Raw genomic sequence first — 20,175 nt, 5'->3', positions numbered from 1 at the left:
TTATTCCTTTTTTAAAAAAATCAAAATCCATTGTCCTTCCTTGTCCAAAAGCAGTAGTTCCTCATTATTTACGACATATTTCGATTTCCCCCACCGATCACTTCATTCCTTGAACCTAGAGAAACCCATAGCTCCAATCTATGAGTTCACCATGCAGCTTGCCTCTTCAAGGGGAGCCAGCTGCCACATGGTCCCAAAGGAAGATGTGGCCTCAACTCACCAGTAGGAAGTTAGCCGTCTGTGGCTAGGAATGAATTCAGCCCTCCCCATATCTCCCCATCTGGTCAGAGAACTACTAACTGTCTTGAGTTTTCTTCCATGGAAGCCTTTCTAGCTTAGTAGTAAGGCTTCTTCATTGGACAAGAAAACAAACAAAGCAAAAGAGTACATTACCTATGAAGGCAGTCCTGGAACTTATACATTGAAGGAGAGTCAAAAGCAGAAGGCACCAGTTCTCTCTGTGGGCTAAACATATCTCGTCTCAAAACTGACAAATACCCTCCTGAGTAGATATGTTCACAGAAGCCACTTGGCAGGACTTGGGAGATATCAAACACATACACACACACACACACACACACACACACACACACAGAGTCGGATAGACAGTTAGATACAAAATGACATCACAAACCACTTTCCACTAGCGCTATAGAACGAGTGATAAGAAAACCAAATTGCATACTCTCTGAGCTATGGTAAAAGTGAACTTTTTCATGTTTTCCAAAGTTGGAAAAAGAGAATGACCAGGATATCTTGCCACTTCACCTAACAATAGGTGGTGGTCACCCAGGATTGAGCAGAAGTTTGAGGACATGGCAGCAGCCACGACAGCTGGAACAGACATTTCACAAGAAGAGCTCCTTTTTGATATTTTTATAATATTATTAAAGATGCATATTAAATAATTTCTTCTGGACCACAGACACAATTGAACTTAAAAAATAAAAGCCCTATAAATACTGCCAACCCAACCTTGTCTTTTGTATCTCCCTTTTTGCATAAAATGGAATCTTTTCAACCAAGCATTTAAACATAAATATTAAAATAATAAATGGGACAGACTACAAATCTACTTATAATTTCACCACTACTGTAGCACCTTTTTGCCAGGGCCAATGCATTCATTTTGTAAAGAACAAGAGAAGTCTGAGAAGCTTAAGGACTCATATGACACATCATTAAATATTTAATCACCTTTTTAAGTCCTAAGCCTACCATATTTCATCCATCTAAACAGTTCGCTCTATACTATAGATTCCAAGGCCCCCTGGGGGTGGGGGCGGGGGGAATGGGGGAGAAAACCCTCTGAGAGGCAGGGTTTAAAGGATCTCAAAGATGACTTTCTATTGGCGCTGTAGTGAATTCGCTTCACCCCGAAACCCACCAATCCACAGTAGGGTCAACTGATTTAAGTCCATTGCTTTTTAGTCTCCAAGAATCAGTTTTACAAAAGATGCCACATCTGTTGCTTTGGATTCATGTAGGGTGAAAAATGGATGTTGCTGAGAAAAGAAAGAAAAATACGTGTATTAGTATTTGTCACTGACAAATAATACATGAGATTATTAATCAACAGCCTGTTTGGTAAATGGGTTAAGTATCCCTATCAGGGATAAGCTAGACCAATCCCACTCCTCCTAAAATCAAGCACATATTCAGAGATGCAAACTTTTTTTTTTTTTTGAGTCAGAGTCTCACTCTGTCTCCCAGGCTGGAGTGCAGTGGCATGCTCATGGCCACCCCAGCGTCGACCTACTGGGTTCAGGCGATCCTTCTGCCTCAGCCTTCCAAGTAGCTGGAACTACAGGTGCGTGCTACCACACCTGTCTAATTTTTTCATTTATTGTAGAGACGAGGTCTTGCCAAGTTGCCCATGTTGGTCTCGAAACCCTGTGCTCAGGCAATCTACTCACCTCAGCCTCCCAAAGTGATGGGATTACAGACTTGAGCCACTGCGCCCAGCCAATGCAAACATTTTAAATATATCTTTTAATTGCCACTTCTCACATTTTGATATCTCTAGGTTTCCACCACAGTCTGTTGCTTTTTTAAAAATACATGTAATTATGCTATATAAATCCCATCTATAGTTAAATGGACAAAGATTTACAAAGACCATGCAAAACTCTGATTTACAAATAACCCTGGTTCCTACAAAGTCCTTTTAGACTGATAGGGTAAAAAGATGATATGTGATTTCATAGATTTATGCGCTTTAGTTTCTCAGGAAATAAATGGTAAAAGGAGAAACCAATTTGTTGAACAGTAAAAACAGGAAAGCGGTCCTTGTCCTTGACATTGGAGACTGATTTGGATTGAAATAGTTAAAGCCATTTTCTAAGCCATGAGTTATGCTTATGTCTCTCCTGATGAAGAGTTGATCCATCTGGAAAATAATGTGGACTGCCAAACTCTAGGTATGTGCAGAGAAAACTGAACTCAGAGATTAAAGATCGAAAAGGAAAATATCTCTGTTCTCACAGCTCAGATCAAGTAAACTTTATAAACACATCAAGTCTCACACTTTGCTGGGGGAACAGGCACGGTGTGATTCAAGAGGCTGCACATTTCAAAACAATTCTGGACACGAAGTCTTTCTCTCTGCACCAGAACAATTCTTTCCAAATTGCTCAATTTTGTTACAATAAGTGCCCAGCTGTCACAGTGGAACCTGCCACCTTTAATTAGAAAGAGACCCACCAGGTCACGGTTCACAGTTCTCACAGAGGAAACAGAACCAAGCAAACAAACCCAAAAGGACGATTTCTTCCAGCAATACCTAGTGTCACGGGTCCCCCTCACCTACCACGCCCCCTTCCTTGACTGTCTGCTAGGACTATTTCCAATGACTAGTTGAGGAGCTAAGTGTGAGCATTCTTACATGCAGACATGTAGATGAGTCACTCTGCTTCCTCTGACTGTAGGGATTTGGCTTTACAACCTTCATGTTGCCCAGCTGTAGGTTTTCTAATTATATTTGTTTCACACCTGACAGCAAAGGGTTGGCTGAGTCAAGCTCGTGAAAAACGGAATGCCTGCCCATGGACGGTTCAGGAAACAATGCAAATGGGAGAGGAACAAAGAAAGAAAACCCAGAAGAAGGTAGCTGGTCACCGTTAAGGATTGTGACTCAGAAGACGGAAAAGAGGTTTTCTGTCTTGCCCATCGGGGACACAGGACGGGCGTCGGCTCAGAGCTTTCCACCCACGACAGCAACTGAGATGCGGGGTGCTGGTCCGTCCTCCTGAGCTCCCGACAACGGGACAGCAGCACTCCCTCTGCTTCCTAGCCACTTAACACAGCACGCTTACCCAGGGCTTTACCACCATGCTTATTAGCGTTCCCACATCCTCCTGACATTTGGAAATCTTTTAATGTACTTAAAAGCTTTTCACTATCAAAACAGGACACGCCAAACCTCAGATTGTCTTGGTGACGACTTGCGCTGCCTGCCAGCCTCCCACCTTGCCTCTTGCTCTGCTAGTGGCTATGAGTTCAGTGGATGCAGCCTGAGGCTGCAAAGGAATCCAATAACCTGACCCGAAGTCTTTAATTAAGAAATAAAATAAAATCCTCAGGCATCTTTCAGTCTCTTCCCAGGCTGGGAAAATGCTGCGAGAGCCAGCAGGACAGGGGGAGAGGGAAGCGGGCCGGCATGTGAAATGGAAAGTGTGACTTGCTTTCTTGTGTGGGTTTTGAGACTGTAAAAGGTTGGGAGAAAAACTGGTCCCTCCTAGAAGCGGCGGACTAAGAATAGCAAGGACAGCACCCGAGAGACGAGCAAATGAGGTACCATGAAGAATCCTCAGACCATCGTCCCAGGCTGGATTTCCCAGAAGAGGGGCCAGGGATCAGAAGAGAGGATTCTGTACCCCCTGGGTTCACTGCAGTGCTGGGGAAAACATGCGACCCACGAGCAGACTGCCAAGCAGACAGGCAAGCCATGGTCACGAACAGGTCTCCACATCCCATGCACGAGACCTCACCCCTCGAGACTGCAGTTTTCTACGAGTTCAACATTGCAACATTCAATCTAGAACTTCCCAAGGGAGTTGGAGAGCATAGTCACTCATTGGGCCATCACGCGAATGACCTGGTCATCATTTCCAGTGGTTAGCATGTAGGAGAGGGATAAGCTCATTGTGACCAGGGCCAAAGTTAGCCCATAGCCTGTTTTTAAGATTTTATTGGAACACAGCCATACCTTTAAAAAATATATGAATATATGGAATATGACTGCTTTCACGCTATAAAAACAGAGTTTAGCAGTAACAATTTTATACAACTCTATGGCCCACAAAGACTAAAATGCTTACTATCTGGCCCTTTATGGAAAAAAGACAGCTCATACCTACTCTAGAAGAACAGATCCTTCTGATTCATGCCTCCCAGGAGAAATTTGAGAGAACAAGCAAATGAAATGATCTTAGAGAATGTATACCCTCCAACTCAAGTTAGGGAGAAAAAGATCTGGGAAATCTGTAAGAGGTGCATGTCTGGGTTAAGGTCTTAACTGAACCGTCTTTCATCTGGAAAAAGGATTTTATTTTCCTCCCTACATCTTCACCAAGTCCTAAAATCTAAACGATGGCCTCTCTGCATGTGTTTCCCAATGTTAAAGTCAGGGAGTTTGGACTCATATTTTCCATTTAAAAACCTCATTTCCACAGGAAAGCAGGGGAGAGTGACACCTGTAGTCTTAAAAGGCAAGCCCATTTGCGATACCACAAAGATAATGCCATAAGAAGAAGGGGCTGGGTGTGGTGGCTCAGGCCTATAATCCCAGCACTTTAGGAGTCTGATTCCAGGGCTTTGAGGCCAGCCTGGGCAACTTGGCAAGACCTCATCTCTACAATAAATCAACAAATTAGTCGCGCCTGGTGGCATGTGCCTGTAGTTCCAGCTACTTGGAAACCTGAAGTGGAAGGATCGCCTGAGTGCAACAGGTTGAGGCTGCAGTGACTGTGAGCGTGCCACTGCACTCCAGCCTGGGAGACAGAGTGAGACTGACTCAAAAAAAAAAGAAAAGAAAAGAAAAGAAAAAGAAAAAGAAAAAAGAAGGGGGAGACCCACATGATCTTATAATATTAATATGTAGGCCATAAAATATCACTGTTAGAATGTTCTGCAAAGGTAGAATTCAACATCAGTTGTCAAGATATATTAACCATTATTTTTCTCAAATGTGTTCCAATGAAATTTCTGATAAGGGGCCACTTGAATGAAAAAAAAGTTCTGCATTTTAAATAGCCAGAAATATACAGGAAGTGTTCTTCCTTTACCTAAAATTAGTAACAAAACGCAGGAACTTTAAAATAGGATTACAGGTTCCTTCGAATCCTATAAGAATCACTCAATGTCTATTGGACTTGATGTGAAATTGATTTTAAAATGCCCTGGGAATTGCATAAGTATACCAAAAAAAAAAAAAGAATTGCCAGAACTGAAAAGGCTCTGACCAGCTACTAAAAAATAATCAGGGAGAAACTATTCAACCAAACATGTAGTGTGCTAAGATTTTCTCTAGCGTTGCTCAACTTCTTTCTCCCTTCAACTGCAGTCTTAATTAAATAAGCTGGTGGCATGCTGAGCACCGGGTGATGCCTCTGTAACGGGAACAATGGGGGCCAACGAGGTGACCTTGTCTCCAATTCATCCAGCTGGAGAATGGTCCAGACTTAAAGCTTAACCAACCCAACTTAAAATCCATTTCGTTGGCTGTGACTATCACACATCCCCCTGATCTGCTTCCTCTAACTCTTCCTAACTAGACATTTCCAAGCTGTGCTTTCTCCGTGTCCAAGCATCCTCACCACGGCATTTGTTAAGAGTCACCAGGAACCTGTACTTCAGGAATGTGCCCTGAGTTGGTCTTGAAGGCAGCACTGTTTGTGGCTGGGATCGGGCAAGTGTGAGCATTTTATACCTACTGAATAACTGTGTTCCAGTAACAAAGGGTGCCAGCACTGAATAGTTCCTCCCTGATTATTTTTTTAGTAGCTGGTCAGAAGCCTTTTCAGTCCCGGCAACCCATTTTTTGGTATGCTTATGCACCGCCCAGGGCATTTTAAAATCAATTTCACATCAAGTGCAATGGACATTGAGTGATTCTTACAAGAGCTGAAGGAGACTATAATTCTTTTTTTAAAGTTCCCTTGTTTTGCTACTAATTTCAGGTCAAAGAGGAACACTTCCTACATACTTCTGGCTATTCAAAATACAGAACTTTTCTTTTTTCATTGCTCTCATTGCTTTTGAATTTGTGCATGAACATAAGTAACTCTTCGATCCTCTATTAAAATGAAAAACGTGATAATCAAAACAAATCTAGGGAGAGATGAACACAGATTAGTGACTAGCCTGAATTCCATAATACTGTCCCCCAAATGAGTTACTTCCATGTTCAACATATACTTAGTGCAAAGTGTGCAAAGTTTAGGTCCTCGTCACGTTATACTAAAGAAGCATGTGTAATTAGCTTAGCACTGTAGCCACGATTTAAGGGAAACTATTTTAAAACAACAATGCAGGGTCTCATTTTTACTCTTATTTTTATAAGCAGAGCAAAGGATAAACCATGCATGCTGAGGTAGTATAATGCAAATTAATGTTTTCTCTTACTTTTTGTCATCGATGTGAAAAAAGAAAGGAAAAAAGGGACTCTCCTTTCTAACCACCCTCCAAAAAGAACTTCATCTAATTAGTCCCAGATATTTCATCAAAACTCATCAGTCACATAGCATGTACATTTCTGTAATTATTGAAAACTCTTAAATCATGCTTTCCTTAGTTTTATAATAGCAATTTATGCCTCCTAATATGTTTTAAATTCAAAAATACAAATTTTATAAAGACAGTTTGGTCTACATCATGACAGGTTTATCATCCTGCAAAAATTTGCTAAGAATAGTAGTATGTCCCAACTTACATTAAAGAAGGATATAGGTGGCCGGGCTCGGTGGCTCAGCCTGTCACCCCAGCACTTTGGGAGGCCGAGGCAAGTGGATTGCCAGAGCCCCACGGGTTTGAGACCAGCCTGGGCAACTTGGCAAGACCTCATCTCTACAATAAATCAAAAATTAGCCGGACGTGGTAGCATGCACCTATAGTTCCGGCTACTTGGGAGGCTGAGGTGGAAGGATCGCCAGAACCCAGCAAGTCAACACCAGGGTAGCCATGAGCGTACCACTGCCCTCCAGCCTGGGCAATGGAGTGAGACTCCAAATCCAAAAAAAGAAGAAAAAGAACGTAGGATGACCTCTTTTTCCTTGAGATCAATTCCTTTCACTGATAACTCAGTGAAGCAACTTTTTCTGTACGATTATTTGAGGATAATTTAGGTCTTCGTTACTAGCTGGGGTTTTACTAGCGGTTTGGAGATGCACACACAGCAAATAATACTCACCATTAGCTCTGGATACGTGGGCCGCTCTTTGGAATTCTTCTTCAAGCTTAAAGAAAAAAATTAATCACATTAAAATCTAGAAGCCATCTGTGTTTTCACTAGACTAGGATTTCAGAATCTGCCAAACAGTAAACATAATCAGCTTTAAGAGTGTATTGAAAACATGGGCCTCCTGTCTTGACTTGCCTCTTCTATTTCACTTCTAAACTGCTTTGAAGACAGGTTCGGTGGCTCAGCCTGTAATCCCGCGCCTTTGGGAGGCTGAGGTGAGTGGATGGCCTGAGCCCGCGGGTTCGAGACCCACCTGAGCAACTTGGCGAGACCTCATCTCTACAATAAATCAAAAAATCAGCCGGGCGTGGTAGCGCATGCCTGTAATTCCGGCTACTCGGAAGGCTGAGGCGGAAGGATCGCCGGAGCCCAGCAGGCCGAGGCTGCGGGGGCCGGGAGCGGCCAGTGCACTCCAGTCTGGGCGACAGAGTGAGACTCCAACTCAAATAAATAAATAAATAAACTGCTTTGAATCACTCCAGGTACACCCTGATGGGAAAAATTGTGGGGGGGGGGCGGGGGGGGTTCATTTTCCTGTTGATACTTTATCGATGACATGCAGACTAACTCTTCTGAACTACCATCATTATATTCCAAAACATACATAGACTTTTCTTCAAAGCAGCTTTCAGTGCCACTTCCACAGTCAAAGAAATTGCAGGTGCTTCCTACGTTACAGGTGTTATCTCTTCACTGTCTTCAGTACCTAGCTCCCCTGGCTTCTGTTTCCCTTGAAGGTATACTTTGCTTTTAACATATTCCTAACCAAACCTGCCTGAGACAGAAGCAATAAACCCATAGCATGTCTAAGGTAACATCACTTGTACGACATCTTAGCTGATAAAAGAGGAAGCACACTCAGTCAGTGACTTAGCACTTATTCTTGTAAGAAATACTTTGTGGTCATGCACTGCTGTCAGGTGGCTTCTGGTCACTCGGCTCTCCGCTTACACAGGCATTTCGTAACATTTGACACCAGAGGCAACAGTAATAAAGCTGCAAGATAAAGAAACCAACACAACACCCCTAACCTCGGCCCATCCCTATCCTCTCCCCACCCCTGGCTTTAAAATGAGAAAAAGAAAGAAAGAAAGAAAAGAACAGAAACAGTTTACTTGGAGTTGGAACCCCAGGTTACAGAATGAATAATAAGATGATTTTGAGCTGTGATTTGCAAGGCAACCTACAGACTCCTGTGTCCACTGGACCACAAAACCATACATGAATGAAAAGTAACTCTGCCTGGCACTGGGATGGAAAGGAATTTTGCCTGGAGTTGAAGGAATCGCAGTGTGACTGATTATTGGGCTGCTGGGATTTGTGCCGATGGATCATTCTGAGCAAATGAGACCCGGTGTGTGTGACATGAGGTTCCCTCCACCCACATAAGCTAGCCATGAGAGGGACAGGGAACAGAACTATCGGAGGGTGAAATGGTTGAGACACGTTGAGAAACTATGGTTTAAAGCAAAATGAAATTTTCAAAAGGAGAGAAAGAGAGAGAGAGAGAGAGAGCGAAAGAAAGTTTTTGAAGCAAAACAACTTAAAAGCAGCGTACCAGTTTATTCCAGGCAATGCTGTGGGTAGAAGCCAGGGAACCTGAGACAGGGTACAGGTAGATGTGAGGAGAGAAGTTTCAACCTGGAACTGAGGGCAGACCTAGGACCTAGTGACCTCAGTGACTAGGCAACCTATGAGAGAAAGTTTCATCTCAACTGAGAATAAAAATAAGACGGCATTAGCAAGAGGAATCAACAACTGTCAAAGTTGGGTTGATATGAGAATGTGTGCCTGTGTGAAATGATGGAGACGTTGTCACGCCCGCTTATGGTCTTGTGCATGGGCCTGTGTCCTGAGAGTCTGCATTGGTGGTTCTCAACGGGAGGTGATTTTTGCTCCCCCAGGAGGCATCGGGCAATGTCTTGGAGGCATTTTTGGTTGTTAGAACTGGGGGCAGGGTGTTACTGGCCATCTACTAGACAGAGGCCAGGGGTGCTGCTAAATACCCTATAATGCACAGGGCAGTCACCCCCAACAAAGAACGGTCCAATCCAAAATGGCTTTAGTGCAGAGATTGAGAAACCCTGTGCTATGCATACTTGGGGGTCCCTCCCCATTGCTGCCACCTATTTTCTTCTCTGAAAAGGAGGGCACTCAAAAGAGGTATCTCCATTCCCTCAGAAGAAGCAGGTTTGTCTGGCATTTGGGCACCTGCTCCCCATAACCTCTCTCTCCCTGCCTCACACGAAAGTTTTTCTTCCTAAGCTCAAGAACTAGTTCATCTAGAAAGAAACACAGAAGAAGAAATGCGATCCTAGGAGCATTGCTGATGTGCACATCGACCTCAGTAAAAAAAATAATAACAACAAACAAGCTAACATACAAAAGCCCCCAATTTCCCCCTATTGTCCAAAGCAAATCACAAACCAGAAATTCTTCTCTATCATTTGGGCGGTTGAACTTGCTAAATCAATAATAAAAGGCAAAAACACAAGATTAAATCCACACTCAATATTCCAGTGGTTGACTGCGGGTATCTCTACTTAGACCCTAACTCGGCACTGAGTCGGGGATATTCTCCTTGAGGACCCTGGACCACTTCTCCATTACCAGTTTTTATGGGTTAACAACAGAACCAAAGGAAGGATGGGGAAAACAGCCTGTTTCTCAAATGTAAATATGATGGCCTCTTTTACCCACCAAGGCTCTTTCTGGGATTGCTGATTTTTTTTCTTTCTTTCTATTTAGTAGATAAGATAACAAAATAAGACTACCTCTTCTCAACAGGGAGGAGAACTTAAACATTTTCATTTTTAAGTAGAGATAATTTTGAGACAGGATATCTTATCTTTTCACTTCTGGGACAGGTTATAAAAATTTTTCCAGAATTACTTTTTTTAAATCTATAAAGAGAAAGTGGGGGAGGTACCCCAAGTTGATCATCCGGTGCCAAGGATTCCTGAAACTTCAAGACTGTGGGTCAGTAAGCTATTCCTTGGACTTACGGCTGCTGAGGAGAAAGCTCAAAATGTCGCCCCAAACACTACTGCAGGGTACTGATGGAAAATACTTACACAGCAAAGCAAGGATGCTTATTGAATTAATATGCCTGATGTAACCCATTCTCTCCATCTTTTAAATCAAGAACACTTCAAAAACATGGTCTAAGAATAGCAAAACACTCGGGATAAGGTTAGCGGAAAAAGCAAATTTTCCATGTTTAATAAGAAGTGCCTGAAATTCGGTATAAAATAACAACTGTGGAGTTCAAAGCTACACCAATTTCTTTTTGAACGTGAGTCAGACTTTCGAGTTTTCAAGTGGCTTGTCATTTTCAAGCATGCAATTAGCTAACTGCCTGAACCCTCCTTCCCAATGCCACAGCATACACTTCTGACCGTAGCTGACACTAAAAAACAGTTCCATGCTGTCTTGAGAACTGCTTGCTTGAAGTTTGTGCTGACCAGAGGATTTCTGCCTATTTGAGTTCGCCCAGACGTTTCCAAGAAGGACTGTTTGGTACATCCACAGAATAAAAACACCTTGTGGCTCTTAAGTCATGCATTTGTCATAAACTAAACAAACACTGAACGCCTCTTTCTACGGTCCTTTCTGCACAAATAGGAGACGCTGTGCGATTGTCTCTGTTTTATTCTAGTTACTCTGAGTCAGTAGAGACGTCTTCAATGTCGTCAGGCTGGTCAGCTGGGCACTCCGCCTCTTAAATAGGTCTGGAGGAAAAGCGAAAGGAAGTCTAGCAGTTATTTTGGCACTGGGCAGCTGATGGCCAGCAACTTCCTTCTGTGAACCTATAGGAAGAATTTATGAAAAAAGTAGAAGCCTGCCAAGATCCCATTTCTTGAGAAATTCATTTGCTAAGGCCATAAGCCTTCTCTATTAGACTTCTTTCTCTATGATGATTCCAAAACAGGCCAACATGGGCAAAACTACTCACCCCAGGAATCCTTTAAAACCCCATGACAAGAAAGCCATATGTGGGAAGAAGAGGAAGAACATATGATTCCATGGTCGTATTTCAAAATAAGCACAGAAAGGAAAGGTTTGTAAGAAATGACTGTTTTTTCCTTCAAGTTCATATTGTTCGCTTTCTTTCTTTCTTTTTTTTTTCCCCCTTCAAGATACTATTTGTCTGATGTGACTGCAAAAGAAATACAAAAACTGGCACTCTGGGCCCTAGATCTCTCTACCTCAGGGTGTGATATGGGAGTGCTTTTCCTTCACTCCACAGACCAAGATTTGCTGTCAGTGGACACGCAGTGGTCAGTACCGAAGGGTCACAGGAGAGTGGCTACCAATGGATTCCCTGGATGCAGGTTTATGATACCTAATGGCCATGGGATAACATCAAATGCTTAGAGAGGATACATCCCTAGCGAGGTCACAGACACTCTGACAGTTACCCAGGCTGTCAGTAATGTGCCCCTTTTCCATATTTAGCCCAAAGACACATGTGAGAGATAAAAACACACGTGTCTATCTTGAAATTTGAGATTAAATATTCCGTTTTCCAAACCTGTAGTCCTCTAAGAGCTGGAGCTTTCTGAGAAGTCTGAAAGGACCAGAGCCTATGTTGTAAAAATGCGGAAAACGCGAAGCTCACTCTAAAAGGGGTTCTTGATGAAGATGTGTCTGAATAGCACAGCTTTAAACATAAAAAAATAGAAGAATTTTTAAGGCAGTTATGCTCCTTAGCAATATCCTTCTCTTCATCAAGAAAAAGAAGTGTTATTTAGTAACAATCATTCCTCCGTCCTTCCCAGATCAAACAAAGAACTTTCAGTAATAAAACAAGTGAAATAACTAGGTGGTTATTGAGTGGAGGTATGTGGCCATAACAACATATATACGAAAAATCAAATTACATCCACAAAGCTATAAGATCATAAGAAAAATCAAATTGCTTCCATAAGATTTAAAAAAAAAAAATCAGTGCAGCCGGACTCGGTGGCTCAGCCTGTAATCCCGCACCTTTGGGAGGCTGAGGTGAGTGGATTGCCTGAGCCCGCGGGTTCGAGACCCGCCAGGGCAGCAAGACCTCATCTCTACAATAAATCAAAAAATCAGCTGGGCGTGGTAGCGCATGCCTGTAATTCCGGCTACTCGAAAGGCTGAGGCGGCAGGATCGCCGGAGCCCAGAGGCTCGAGGCTGCGGTGGCCGGGAGCGGCCACTGCACTCCAGTCTGGGCGACAGAGTGAGACTTCAACTCAAAAAAAAAATTAAAATTAAAATTAAAAAATAAAATAAAGGTGTGTTTGTTGTTTAAAAAAAAAATCAGTGCTATTTTTTGAAGTATGAGACAACATTTCAACTCACTTGGTTTCAAAATAATTTAATGTTCATCCTTAGGGAATATTAGAGAAAATATATCAGTGGCTTGTGGCAGACAAAAAAAAAAAAAATTACCGACCTGGGGTCTGAAATAGAAGGGTCTGTACTCTGAAAAAGTACGAGTGAGGAGAAATAAGAAAGCTCATAAAATTCAGAAGTAATGCTCTCCTATTTCCCAATTCCCATACTAACAAAAATGACTCACTATTTTACACAACTTATATTTTTAAGTCTACCATTCCATCAGTGCTATTAATACTGAATGTTTGAGAGGGGGAAAAATGATATTTCAGCACCTTCTAAGTTGAAGTGATTTTTGTTTTTAGTACTCTAATTTTTAATAAGCCCCATACATAAGACACACTGGAAATGAAATGACACAAAGATAACAATATTGGTAGAATTAGCAGTTTCTGGAAAGCTAGAACATGTCTACAGCTCAAAATTTTTAAATGGATGAACTATAGTAGCTGGGACCAAAATTCAAAGAAAAAAAAAAGAAGGAAGGGGATATCTCAGGGGTGGCCATGAAGACACTATGGGCCTTATGAGGGGAGGGCAGACACAGGGTGGTCACCATACAAAGAGCGATGACACAGATATCTGGAATGTCCACATATGTGTGCATACATTAAAACTGGAAAATGTGTATTTCTCAAGGTTTTCATGTTTAAATATCTGTGAAAAGCTTTAATGCTCTGATTCTTCGGGGGGGGAAATTCTAAGTAAGAGAAAAAATTCTTTGACGAAAGAAAAATGAAGTAATTGAATGATTTTTAAAATAAATTACAGAGCATAAGAAGCCTTCTGAACTGAAAGAGGTTGACAGCAGGTCCACAGACCTCTGGTCTAAATCCAGGGGTTCCTTGTCCTGGCTGTACGTGAGAATGAGTTGAGAACACAAGAAAAATGTTAATATTCAGGCTCCTCCCCAGATCCATTAAACCATAATCTATTAGGAAGAGGCCTAGGGGACTGTACTTTTGAAAGCTCACCGAAGTTTTAATAACTGAACAGCCAGGGTTGAAACCCATTGGTTGAGACCCGTTGGTGGCTGGCAACGGGGTGCTCTGCTTTCTCAAACGTTTTCCATCCGCCTGTTTTGTTTTGTTTTGTTTTTTGCCAAAGTGTGCTGAAGGTCCCAGAATCTTGAGAAAGGGGACAGGTGGGAGAAGAGACCAGGGAGGATGGCTTGAAGAGACGTCTCTAGATCCTTCTCCACCACCACCCCTCTTGAGAACGACTGTTCTGTACTATCAAGATGACTCATTCTTTTTTTCCATATGACCTTTCAATATTTGAGGATCAGGCAAATAAAATAAAGCCAAACAAAACAACAAGAAGTTCTGGCATCTAGAAGGCAACATCCCGAGCCCATTTCAACCTAGCTGATGCACCACCAACATCCAGCAGGCTCCCTGGAAGAAAACAGACAGGAGGACACACCTCAGAGGCACCCAGCAACATGCTGTACTAGAGCTCTGTGCTCCAGCCCCTCTGGCCATTCAGCCAAAACCACAAACAAACAACACAGGCCACCCTGACGCATCATAGGGAGAAGCACCAGCGGGGGTGAGAAGGGGCCTAGAACTCACAAAAAATCCAAGAGGTCTTCGGTTCACAAACAACAGACAGCTAATTCTGTCTTCTGTTTCCCAATAAATCTATCTTGATGCCTTTCTCCTGGATTCCCCAGATACCCTATGCATAGCTCTGTCACTAGACTTGCCATCTTCTACCGTAATCATTGATTTTGAAGACTCCCCTGCAGGACTTTGAGCTCAGTGAGGGGAGGGAGAGTGATACAGCCATCTTTGTTTCTCCAGCACAGAGGGCACCCTCCACAGATGCTTTTGGAATGAATGCATGCACAATGGAGTTCACCAGATGGAGAAAATTCAGGAGAACCAATCTTCTCCTTCAGCACTGACACTTGGGAAATGAAGCCTTCTTACCACTGTGAGGTAAAGTCAACAAACTCCGCAGAGAACTTGTCTGCTGGCAGCTGGGGAGATGGCTCCTCGACCACCTGTTTGAGCTGCTGAAACGGAGTGCCCCAGGAATCGTAGGGAAACCGCAGGATGGCCAACTCAATCTAGAGGGGAGAGAAAACAAGGAGACAACCGTTTTTAAACAGGGCTGCTGCCGAGGACTGGCTGTGTTGTCTTCCCCGGGAATCTGAGGGAAAGGCAACGGTGAAGTTCAAGTATAATTCTGAGGGGAGGAAGTAACCTAATAAGCGGTTCTTCAGCAATTTCCCCAAAATGTCTAGTGCTAGGGATTTTCCAATACTGTCTTATTGGAGACAGCCATTTAAAACGATCAGAAACTGGGTCCCCCGCTAAAACCGACAGTTTCACGAGAATTGCAAGTCAATAGCATGAAACTTCGGGATGGAAAGCAACCAGGTTTTCAAATGTTTGGTCTGAAAAGTAATTTCCACCCTAAGACCTTTAAAAGAGCTGGACACGTACTGCCATCTTCAGGTCCCTTGGTGAAATGGGGGGGAAAAGTATCCTAGGACCAAAATGGGCCTGTTTTTTTTTTTTTTTTTTTTTTTTTTTTTTACTTGAGTGAAGGTCAGTTCGCATTACAGGATCACATTTTCTGGGTAGCGACATGAAACAACTCACGGGACTTACTGCTGTGCCTGGAAAGCAGCCAGGATCAGAGTAGCTAATTCCTAGACCTTAGCAATACACTGAAAAATGTATGATTACCAACGTGATGAATAAAACGCCGATCACAAAGCTTTAGGGCTGTGTCTATAGAAATTATTTCATCTGTTATCACGTCTTTAGGATATACCTGACCTAAACAGCCAAGATGTATATGAGAAAAATATTCCAGGAGGAACAGCCTATATCTTGGATAACACTGCCCTGCCAAAGTTTATGCACATTAGCATTCCCTGTGCATTTAAGCTTCTTGCTTTTACTAAAATAATTTAATTTTTAACTACAAGGAACAAAGTTAGGCCCTCTATTTTACAGTTAAATAGGGCTGAGGACAGAAAGATAGTCCATGTGACCACATCAGTTACTCAAGGGCATACAGCTAGTCATAGGTGGAATAAAGAAAAAAATAATTGTTTTGTCCCCCAATCCCAGTTCAGTATTTCTACAACACCACCGTACAAACAATTACCACTCAAGGATCTCCTGCCATCTTAGCTGAAACGGATGCCTAAAACCAGAGTTTGGGACATTTGCCTGCGAGTCTACCCTATTCCAGCTCCATGCCCGTTAACCCCATAGCCCATGATGACTTGTACGCTACCATTGTGATGCCCAGACTCCAAATGTCAGACTTCACACTGTAGCCTTTCTGGTTGAGCTCTGGGTTTATTCTTTCAGGCTGGAAAAAAAGACAGACAACTGAGAAACTGGGAAGACAATTGAGATGACATTCTTTGCTCAATAAAGCCTCTGAGGGCAGGGGCAGGAGTAGCACCAGCTGCCAGGTGAGTTGTTTTAAGCTGTTCACATGCCTCCCGGGTCAAGAAGGCTCAGTAACTGCAATAAATATCACATCTCCACGGGGTTTCCTTCTTTTGTGTTGGTTTTTCATTGGTCGCACTAATGGATCATGTTCCCTTCATAACATATTTCAGTTTCACCTTAAGAAGAAACAGGTTATATATTACAAAGCTACTTTGTCCATCTAGAATAATCCTTGTATAGGAAAAAAAAAAAAAAAAACAACACTCCAGAACTCAGTTAAAAAAAAAAATCAACAAGAGTCACTGGGCTATTATCCCATGTTAATATACCTAAGCAATTTTTAGCTCAACACAGATGGGAAGCTTTTCGCATCCAAGTACATTTCTATATAGAATGCAGCGTTAAGTTTTTTCAGTTACAGGGGACCCCAAGGTGTCTACTAATGGCAACAAATCTTTACAGCTGTGAGATTCTCCCATGACTAACTTAGCTGCCTTGTTTGGGTAACTTAAGATCTACTTACCCTTCTGTCCCAACAAACAACACAACACCTTCAACTCAATGTGATAAATTGTGTGGGCTATACATATTGCTTATCTGTTTTTGTTTTTTCAAATGATGTATCTCTTTAACTTGATTTTTTAAAGTAATATATATGCTATGGTCCAAATATCTGTCATCCCCAAAATCCATATTGAAACTTGATCAAAGCCAGGTGCAGTGACTCACGCCTTTAATCCCAGCACTTTGGGAGGCTGAGGTGAGAGGATCGCCTGAGCTCACGGGTTTGAGACCAACCTGAGCAACAAGGCGAGATCTCGTCTCTGCAATAAACCCAAAAATTATCTGGGTGTGGTGGTGCACGCCTGCAGTTCCAGCTACCAAGAAGGCTGAGGCAAAAGGATTGCCTGAGCCCAGCAGGTTAAGGCTGCAGTGACCATGACCATGAGCGTGCCACTGTACTCCAGCCTGGGCGGCAGAGTGAGACTCTGAGTCAAAAAACCAAAACAAAACAAAACAAAAAACTTGATCAAACACGAGATGGTATGAGAAGGTGTGGGCTTTGGAAGGTGATCAGGTCATGACTAGGAGTAGTGCCCTTATAAAAGATACCCTAGAGCGATCCCTCCCCCCTCACCCTTTTGCCATTTGTGAGGACCCAGTAGGAAGGCACCCTCCATGAACCAGAGAAAAGTGGGCTCTGCCAGACGCCAAAACCTTGCCACAGTTGTTTATAAGCTACTTTGTGTACGTTCTTTTGCTGTAATAGCCCAAACAAAGTCGGGCTCGGTGGCTCAGCCTGTCATCCCGCGCCTTTGGGAGGCTGAGGTGAGTGGATGGCCTGAGCCCGCGGGTTCGAGACCCGCCTGGGCAGCGAGACCTCATCTCTACAATAAATCAAAAAATCAGCCGGGTGTGGTAGCGCGCGCCTGTAATTCCGGCTACTGGGAAGGCTGAGGCGGAAGGATCGCCGGAGCCCGGCAGGTTGAGGCTGCGGTGGCCGGGAGCGGCCACGGTACTCCAGTCTGGGCGACAGAGTGAGACTCCAGCTCAAAAAAAAAAATAGCCCAAACAGTCGAAGGCAATATACGGGGTCTGACAGTTAGGTTTGAGAACCATTCTAGAAAAAGTGCTATAATACACAGCTCCTTGCTGAACATCAATACGGTCACCTTCAAAAGTACTCCATTTGGGAAGCCATGCACCAATGCCAGCGCCTAGGGCACCCATCAAAGCAAGTTTGAAACTCTTTTTCTGGAATGGCCATCATAGTTGTTGAGGTCTGACAACTAAGTTCACGAACGTGCTCCATGCGCTGATGTTGGCAGCCCTGTACAAACAACTGTATTGGAACACCCTCCCTACTCACCTGATCTGGCCTCCAATGACTTTTTTCTTTACCTGAAGATAAAGGACATAATGAAAGGAAGACATTTGATGACACACAGGACCTCAAGGGTAATATGACAACAGCTCTGATGGCCATTCCAGAAAAAGAGTTCCAGAACTGCTCTGAAGGGTGGACTGGGCGGTGGTGTCAGTGCATGGCTTCCCAAGGGGAGGACTTCGGGGGCGGGCGTAGTGATATTCAGCGATGCGGCATGGAGCACTTTTTCTAGCATGAGTTCGTGAACTTAATTGACAGACCCTGTATGTCAATATATGAAGTGAGCGACGAAGGCTTTTGGACAGAAAATACTTAAGAAAAAAACAAGACACAGAATGTTTCTGGAGTCTTGGGCACAACTCCCTTTTCCCCGTGTGGCCTATTTCCTGGCACGGTTTCTCTACAGCTGCACTCTCAGACGCCAGCCTGGCCGATGTACTTACGGCCATGTATGGCTTGCAACCCGCATCAATTGTTTTCGCCACAGAGTCCACCAGGTAGCCGCTGATTCCAAAATCGCACATCTTCACTTGGCCCAGGGCATTGATCAGCACATTGGAAGGCTTGACATCTGAAACCAAGAACAACCAGGAGCCTGTCATTCCAGCCTGCCTGCAAGATTCACGTCTCCACCACCAGAGGGCCTGCAAGTGCCATCTGTCCTATGCCTTCCTGTCCCCAAGTGGCCCAACACACAAGGGACGGCCATCCCTGACGCAGTTACATACTGCTTATTGCTCTCAACTTCGTTTTCTATTTCAGGTTCTGTTCGTTTTTTGCAGGAGTGGGAATCCCACCGTGGAAAAAATGGCTTCCTCTACTTATTATCATCTTCCTTGCCCCCATACATGGAATAAGAACTTAAAAAATGATTACTGAATCAAATGCCTGGTTCAGAAAGACGTATTGATATTTAGATAAAGAGTAACAAGCTGAGGAGTGGGAAGACAGACTGTAACGCCATGACACACCAAACACGATCAAAGCAACCGGTTTTGATTGACAGCTCTGCAAAAGATGTGTCAGATGTCATCCAGTGCGATGGATGCACCATAAAGCCAGATATTCCCGACCACAGGGCAGGTCGTGGAGGAAGAGGTATTACTGAACAGACTCAAATGACTCCTTCAGACTAGAAGGCTATAACCCACTCACTCACATGCCCCCAAAACTGAACTATTGTTATCTCTGGAAAATGGAATTAGAAATTACAGTTAATTTTTTTCCTCATGACACTTTTCACAAAGGACTTGGGATCAAAAGAAAACAGTTGTTCTAATAGCTTTAAAATTTATCCTTTGTAATTTTTTTTAGCTGGCAGATAAAAAATATCACTTTGTTATATTTTACCATTTACCTACATTCTCTAATCTGAATTTAAAATTTCATAACTAGCCAGGCTCGGTGGCTCAGCCTGTAATCACACGCTTTGGGAGGCCGAGGTGAGTGGATTGCCTGAGCCCGCGGGTTCGAGACCTGCCTGGGCAGGCGAGACCTCATCTCTACAATAAAATCAAAAAATCAGCCGGCCGGGGTAGCGCACGCCTGTAATTCCGGCTACTCGCAAGACTGAGGCGGAAGGGTCGCCGGAGCCCAGCAGGTGGAGGCTGCAGTGGCCGGGAGCGGCCACGGCCCTCCAGTCTGGGCGACAGAGTGAGACTCTGTAGTAAACTCAGAATTTGTTTTTCCAGATCAAACGGTCAACCAAAGTTTTTATCTGGAAGTTCTGAGAAGGCTGCATCACAATTTGCAGAAGAGACATCCCGAGTTGTGACAAACATGTGACTGGTTCTTCGAACGCACCCACCCACACCACACTGAGTGTACAGCAGTTTTGGGCCAAAAATGACATGACCGTGGTATCCCACCCTCCCTCTTCACCCGATCTCGCCCTAAGTGGCTTTCTTTGATTGTTTCAACAGATGAAAAAACTCCCCACAGGGAAACGTTTTGCCAATGTGAATGATGGAAAACAAAAAAATGGCAGAAGTACGAAAAGACATCCAATTGATGAGTTCAAAGACTGTTTTGAGCA

General features: G+C 43.4%; 1 protein-coding gene across 1 annotated transcript in view; it reads right to left on the bottom strand.

The window, feature by feature from the left end:
• Positions 1-861: 861 nt before the first annotated feature.
• LOC103254297 (dual specificity mitogen-activated protein kinase kinase 6) overlaps positions 862-20,175 on the bottom strand; it is a 34,147-nt gene continuing 14,833 nt past the window's right edge. Inside the window, 5 exon segments of the mRNA XM_008052425.2 lie at positions 862-1,505; positions 7,409-7,454; positions 14,765-14,904; positions 16,089-16,166; positions 18,584-18,711. Coding sequence (XP_008050616.2) covers positions 1,428-1,505; positions 7,409-7,454; positions 14,765-14,904; positions 16,089-16,166; positions 18,584-18,711 — 470 coding nt within the window. The 3' untranslated portion in view covers positions 862-1,427.

This window comes from Carlito syrichta, unplaced genomic scaffold (genome assembly GCF_000164805.1).
Source record: "Carlito syrichta isolate Samal-C Ts95f unplaced genomic scaffold, Tarsius_syrichta-2.0.1 Scaffold274258, whole genome shotgun sequence".
NCBI classification, from domain to species: Eukaryota; Metazoa; Chordata; class Mammalia; order Primates; family Tarsiidae; genus Carlito; species Carlito syrichta.
This window is presented reverse-complemented; position numbering and strand designations above follow the sequence as displayed.